The sequence below is a fragment of the Squalius cephalus genome, assembly GCF_949319135.1.
Source record: "Squalius cephalus genome assembly, chromosome: 20".
NCBI lineage: Eukaryota > Metazoa > Chordata > Actinopteri > Cypriniformes > Leuciscidae > Squalius > Squalius cephalus.
In genome coordinates this window covers 23,552,010-23,559,150 of record NC_137141.1, presented here as the reverse complement: position 1 = coordinate 23,559,150, position 7,141 = coordinate 23,552,010, and the positions used below count along the sequence as shown (strand labels likewise).

Below are 7,141 nucleotides of genomic sequence, written 5' to 3'. Positions count from 1 at the left end.
TGACAGGCAGCTGGACAAATCAGAAATGGTTAAAAATGAAGGGAGACATCTGATGGAAGAGGGGAACTTCATGAGTCACGAGGTACGGCACTTACACCTGAAGGTTGGAATAAACTACACAACTTTTGCCCAGATTTTTGCCCCAATTTGCAGTCTAGAATAGTTGATGCTAGTTAGTGAAAGTAAGAGCTAGTCTTCATATGTCGGAGTGGACCGATTTCACACACAAACATCACATAGTGTGCAGTGTTATCATTAACTAAAACTATTAAAAATAATTTTCATGAATTGAAATAAAGGAGAAATAAAATACATTACATTTTAAATAAAAATCAACAAAATAATACTTTAAAAAATAGTAAATTACTAAGTAGAAATATTAAAACTAAACATAAAATTAAATAAAATTCAAAAATATTTATAAATACTATTATGGTAACACTTTACAATAAGGTTTCATTAGTTAACAACTTTAGTTAACATGAACTAAGAATGAACAATACTTCTACAGCATTTATTAATCTTAATTAACATTAATTTCAGCATTTACTAATACATTCAAATCAAAAGTTGTATATTGTCTAACAGCTCACAATGCATTAACTAAACATAAACAATGAACAACTGCATTTTTTCAACTAACATTAAGATTAATAAAAACTGTAACAAATGTATTGCTCATTGTTAGTTCATGTTAGTTAATGTTAACAAATGAGACCTTATTGTAAAGTGTTACCACTATAATAGTATGTAAATAACGCAAAAGTAATGCTGGTAGTGTGTGATGGGCACACGATTATATTAGCTTCAAAATCAGATGATAATTCTATCCAGTCTGAGGATATTAAACGATTTTAGAACTCTAATGTTTTATTTTGTTTCTGTGGGTTTGTTATAATCTGAACCACCTGAAAGTCCAATAGTGTGTGATGTGCAGTTTTTCTTTCAACATTTACAAAGTGGGCAAGTGTATGGTTCCTAGTGTTTTAAAAACTTTTACATTTAAATTTACGGTCTAATTGAAAAGTCTGGGATGCTGTAAAAATGTAATTCAGGGAGCTTTAGAAAAGTTTCAATGCAACAATTCCCTTCATCAGCAATACAGTGATCCTTTTGAACCTTTTTATGAATGCATTTTGTAGGTCACAGCAGATGAAACTAAATCTTTAAAAAAAAAAAGTTATTTTCTATCGCTGTCTTTGCAGCTGGAGGATCGTCTTGTGCAGCTCCAGGAGCTGGAGGTGCGGGTGCTGGAGGCTTGGGCTGAAAGGAGAGCTCAATATCTGGAAGACCTTGAACTGCAGCAGCTGCAGAGAGAGCTGGAGCAGGCCGAGCACTGGCTCAACACCTATGAGAGCACGCTCAGAGCGGAGGAATATGGGGTGAGGCTGTCCGCAGTTTACCCATTTATGTATTCGTTTTTATGAATTTTGGGAATTGGGAAATTTATTTACATATTTGTAAACAGCATAATGCTGGGGAAAAAAAAATTGATTCTTCATGAAATCTAATTGCATCGAATGGTTGGTCAGGACTCAGTATCAGATGTTTTGGAGTTAATGAAGAAGCAAGAGGATCTGGAAGCCATGATTCAAGCCCAGAGTGAGAGATTTAATGCCCTTCAAGCCAGAAGAACACAGGTAAAATACAGATTACTAATACTAGCTTTTTATTTTTCTCAATATTTAATTCCATTTTTGGCAGATGAAATTCTTCCCGCTAACCTAACACACCTTTCAAATCAAATTCAAAAGCAGTTTCATGCCTTTTTAAAGATGCAGTCATCCACATTCATCAGTTTCGATTCACCCTTTTTGATTTCTCTGCTCTTTCTTTGCTCTCCCAGAGAGAAAAGAAGATAAAAGAAATTCAAAGAGGTGACAGTACAGACAGCAGCAGGGACAAGCCCGTTCATGTAACTTCACTAAAGCGAAAGCCGTCTGAGCGTCCTGCTTTGCCCCCCCGCCCCTCACTGACCAGTCCTGTCCTTGGTAACAGCGGCGGTAAGAGTGATAATTCAACCATACCCTCGCAAGACACTACAGCCAGGTCTGCCATCCTGCAGAAAAGCAGCAGTGGTAAAACAGACTCGTCTGTGGTGTCACCAGTGGCATCAGGCTTCAGGAGCAACAGCACCAGCGACAGAGATACCATAACGTCCCCCGACAAACCGTCCACCTCTGTTCTGGACAGCCCCAACTCCTCAGAAACTTCTAGTGCTGTTTACAAACCCCATTATTTACACAATGTCCTCAAGACTGGCCACACCACATCTGAAGATGAGGTTGATACTCCGAGACAGACCGAACCCTCCCTCAGTGTCATTGCCAAACCAAGCATCACTCCTAGGCGTCTGAAACCATCAAGCCCTGATAAAGAGATTTGGGGTCCTCCTGCATCAAAACCCCCTGAGCCACCCTCCAAAGATGCAGAAATGGTCGACAACCAAAACTCAGAGGAGAGAAACCTTCCCCCTTCCACCCCACAGCAAAACCCTCAGTCATCTCCTCCGTCTTCTCTTTTAGACCCAGAAGAAGTTCAAGCACCCTCTTCTACTAACGCTTCAATAGTCATCTCGACTGTTACCACTAAGGTAAACACTTTTTTTGTCCTTTTTGTTTTAGTTTCCACCTTTTTGGTCTGCAATTTGTGTATTTTTCTAGATCACAGCAGAACGTGCCAAAATGGAGGGAACCTTGGAGATTAAACTGAAGCAAGGCGGATATAAAGTAAGCTTTCTAACCAACACCAATGGTGATATTGATTAAAAAGCTCTCTCTGACATCCTCAGCTCCACTTCTTTGTTTATAGTGTGGTTTTGTTTCTGTAAGAGCACTTAATGGTGTAACATTGATCTGTTGGTTTGGATCAGGGCTTGGATCACTGGGAAACAGTCTATGCACTACTGGAAGAGGAGACACTCAATCTGTTTAAAGACCAAGATGCCGCCAGTGAGGTATGGCTCACACACACACAACATGGTCACACACACACGCATATACTTGGCTAGACGCACTAGTGAAAGAGGGGCTGTTTAATATTAATTAACTGTATATCCAGACAGACAGGGCGATTATTTCTGCAGTTAACCCTATATCAGTAATTTCACCACATGATGCATTAAGATGCAATTAAGAGCCATTATATCAATTTAAGGAGATGTTTCTGTGGTGGACTTTGTGGACTCTGATTATTTTTCCTCTTTAATCCATGTCATTTAATACAGAATTGTACCCGCTGGCCACCGATCACCTTGGCTGGAGCAGTTTGTAAAAACAATCCTTACTACAGAAGAAAGGAGCATACTTTCAAAATCATGTGAGTGATGATTCATGCCACCTGCCATGAACATCTGCTCACATTTCAGATGAAAAGAAATCTATAATCTGTTTCACTCTCTGGTTTAGGTTGAGTGATGGCAGTCAATATCTGTTTGCCGCCTCATCTCAGGAAGAACAGCAAAAGTGGTTGAAGGAGCTTCAGAATTGCACAAATCCAACAATGTCTTCAGACAATCCTGGGTAACATCAAATAAAAAAACACCTCTTCTGTGATGGGCTTGTTTTTCATTTTTTAATTGAAATTCATGTGGCTATTTTTAGGGATTATAAAGACAAAAATGTCAAGGTGATATCATAATGAAGAAAAAGATTTATTAATAGAATGAAAGTCATAAAACATTTATTTTCTATATTTTAAAATCCAGTCTTCGGTCACATGATCCTTCAGAAAGCATTCTAAAATGCTGATTTGGTGCTCAAGAAACATTTCTTATTATCCATGTTGAAAATATTTGTGCTGCTTAATATTTTCATGGAAACTGTGATATTTGTCCAGATTTTTCTATGAATAGAATGTAAAAAGGAGTTTCTAACATTATAAATGTCTTTACTGTTACTTTTCATTCATTTAATCAATTTATGCTAAATAAAAGTAGTAATTTCTTTCCAAAAATGGAAAAAAGAATGTTTTATTAATTTATTTAAGTATATATAGTTATATATTACTGGCCACAAAATTTTGAAGTTTGGAAGTTTATATTAACAAAACTACTTCACTGATCATTAATATTTGAAAAACCTTTTTCCCTCAAATAAAACTCAATGTGATGCAACCATCTGAAAGTATTACTGTAAAAGCAGACAGAAAAGAAAAATTATATCATAGAGAGGAGATTTGCAGACCCCCATGGCTGTGTCATGGGCAATAAGTCTCTTAAAAAAATGTACCTTTTTATGACAAGGTAAGGTTATTTCAGGTTTTACGTCACATGGGTCCAACCCACAAACGTAATATTTATAAATAGTGTACTCTATCATATATTCAAGGTGTAAGGGAAATATATTCATTTAAAACTGAAACTTTTCTTGATTTCTTGGTTGTTTCAAAACCACATGAAACCAACATGAATAGAAAGAGTACATTTCTAAGAACTTGAAAAGAACTTATAAAAGAATATAACTTTTAATCATGGACACTCTTATTTGCCTTTGATCAGTTTATATATATTTCGTTGTTATATCAGTTTATATATATTAATAGTTGTTATATATATATCAGTTACTGAAAGAATTATATTATCGGACAACAACGTTTTCTCACAAGCTCTTATGACTGTCATGTTTGTCCCCACACAGAATTAACACAGAAGCAAGTAGAGAAAGCACAGAGCAGTGTGAGTCTGTGCCAGCCGACACATCTGACACTCAAGTCTCCGACACAAAGTCGAAACAGGAAAAGGGTGAGAGAACAAACAGAGCCTGAGTACTTCTGTGCGTTTATGTGTGCCAGTGTGTGTGTTTCTGCTTAACACCTACCATTGGTATTAACAGAAGACTTCACCGAGAGCTGTGAGACAGAGAAAGAGCCACCACCTAAACCTCCCCACACGTATTACAACAGACACCGCTACCCTGACGGAGGAGAGAGCCAAGACTCAGGTGAGATCCCGTTACTCCAGTGAGTCAAGCATCTGAAAGTGTTGCTGTAGAAGGGCAATCAGACTCTAGTATCGCAACTTGGAGTGTTTTTTAATCAGAAATGACTTTCAAAATGAAAATGTCACTTTAATGTTTATGTTCTGGATAAAGATTGTCATGTATTATAATAACATTTATAATCTCTCTCTTGAGATACATTTGCTGCGTGTGTCTGAAACAGAATAAACTGTTTTTGTTTCTCTTCAGTGAGTGTGACCCAACATGCAAGAAGTCTACAGAGGAACCAGCCTCCCCTGTTCGCCCCTCCTCCTCCTCCACCACAAAATGAGGCAGAGAATGGAGCCAAGGACAAGTCCAAAAGCAGGAGTAGCTTCATGAAATTTTTCAAAAAATGATTTTTTACATAATAGCAAATTTCACCTTCTCCTCTAACTTGATGTGGCAGTAGTTGACAGTTGACTTCTTTTAAAGGCTATTTATATTTGAATCTTATACATTATCGTTATTATTATACTCTGATTTGGTTTTCTTTAAAACTAATACTGCTGATCTAACGTCTTTTTTGTGATTACATACTTGAAATTACACCTCATAAATATATTTTTTAATATGTGCAAAGATATACAGCAAATGAGTGATCACAAATAATGTTAAAAACTAAAATCCATCAGATCAGTTTTAGCATATATATTGGTATATGAATAAAAATCATGTGCTTAGCTCTGATTGTATTATTTTTAAGGATTCCAATGCTGATGAAGATGCATGCTGTGGGGTGGGTTCAGCAAAAGTGGGACATCGGGTAAAATGGGACAGAAAGTTTGATTTTATTTCATTTTTTATATTGAATATAACTGTCATCAAGTGTCTTTGTTCTACTGTGTTCAAATGTCTTATATTATTACATTTAAATTATATTAAATATTATTTCAATATTTTAGCACATCACAAAAAAACAACAACAAACAAACAAAACAAAAAACCTCAAAGGTTGATTATAGCTATAAAGCTTTTATCTGCTCCATTATGAATTTATAAAAACTTTTGGTCGCGCTGCATAATTCACCCTATATACAATTAGATCATATAAATAATTAAGATTTGCATTACAAGTCATTTGGCAGTGTTTAGACTTTCTTCATAATGACTATATGAACCTGGTCACCCGCCACATGATGGCGCTACAGACTATGAAAAGAAATTGTTCGCTCAGTCCTTAATAAATCTACCCTATAAAGCCATCGTGTTCGTGTTTATAAACAATATTACAAAGCATATTTTTAGCGATAACTTAGAAAAACGTGATCCCTCATATTTTACATTTAGGCACAGTAAAAGACAAAAATATAGCCTATATATTTCCCGCGACCATTACTGAACTGGATATTTAAAACCTTAAACTATTTATTTTAACACAATTAAACTTGTGTTGTTATTATTATTATTAGTCATGATGCCTGTATTGTGCAACAATAATGCATAAATAAAATATGATTATTCACGGTTTCATTTTTATTGTCATTGAAAACTTTGTAAACTTAATTTTGTGGTCGACTTTGGCAACAACACTAAACATTATGAATAAATAGGCTACACCCTGGATTATTTTTATTTGTCTCCTACTATTGTTTATTTTTTCTCGCACATTACGGTAAAATCGTATCTCTGAAAGGTAGCAACCAATTTACTTCTAGCTGTAGCCTACGAACTTGTATGATACAAGACAGCATAAAATGCATTTACGAGTTTTGTTTTGACGCGTTGTCAATTTTATTCAACTCAAGATTTTAGTTATGGTAGCCTGGGGTGCAAATAATATTGTTTATGTCATTAAAATTACTAATTCATCAGAAGCTTCTTAGTCTTTTCACATTTTGTAGTGCAAGTAGGCTATAAAAAATGCAAAGGATAGGATTGAAAACGGTATGACTTGTAGACTTTAAATGTATATTTCCTTAGGCTACATTTATTTTGCTTTACAAACTGAACCAAATAGGCCTAAATCATCCCGTGTAACATTTTTGCATGGGTTTTGTATTTTGTAAATTATTTAGTAGCCTATATGAAAACGAAATGCTAAAAAATCTGTATGTTCTGTTATAATGAAAAGAAATCTCAATCTCTGATTGAAATCGAAGCGCATGCTGCAATTTTTCCACGCCGCTAGAGGGCATCCTAATAAAGACACAAGCTGCAGTTTT

At 35.6% G+C, this 7,141-nt stretch overlaps 1 protein-coding gene across 1 annotated transcript in view; it reads left to right on the top strand.

Moving 5' to 3' along the window:
• sptbn5 (spectrin, beta, non-erythrocytic 5) overlaps positions 1-5,335 on the top strand; it is a gene marked incomplete at both ends in the record, with an annotated part of 28,063 nt that extends 22,728 nt beyond the window's left edge. The window contains 11 exons of the mRNA XM_079854133.1: positions 7-82; positions 1,206-1,382; positions 1,533-1,640; positions 1,847-2,593; positions 2,664-2,729; positions 2,873-2,956; positions 3,227-3,318; positions 3,408-3,521; positions 4,638-4,741; positions 4,833-4,940; positions 5,187-5,335. Coding sequence (XP_079710259.1) covers positions 7-82; positions 1,206-1,382; positions 1,533-1,640; positions 1,847-2,593; positions 2,664-2,729; positions 2,873-2,956; positions 3,227-3,318; positions 3,408-3,521; positions 4,638-4,741; positions 4,833-4,940; positions 5,187-5,335 — 1,825 coding nt within the window. The remainder of the gene's footprint in view (positions 1-6; positions 83-1,205; positions 1,383-1,532; positions 1,641-1,846; positions 2,594-2,663; positions 2,730-2,872; positions 2,957-3,226; positions 3,319-3,407; positions 3,522-4,637; positions 4,742-4,832; positions 4,941-5,186) is intronic.
• Positions 5,336-7,141: the final 1,806 nt, after the last annotated feature.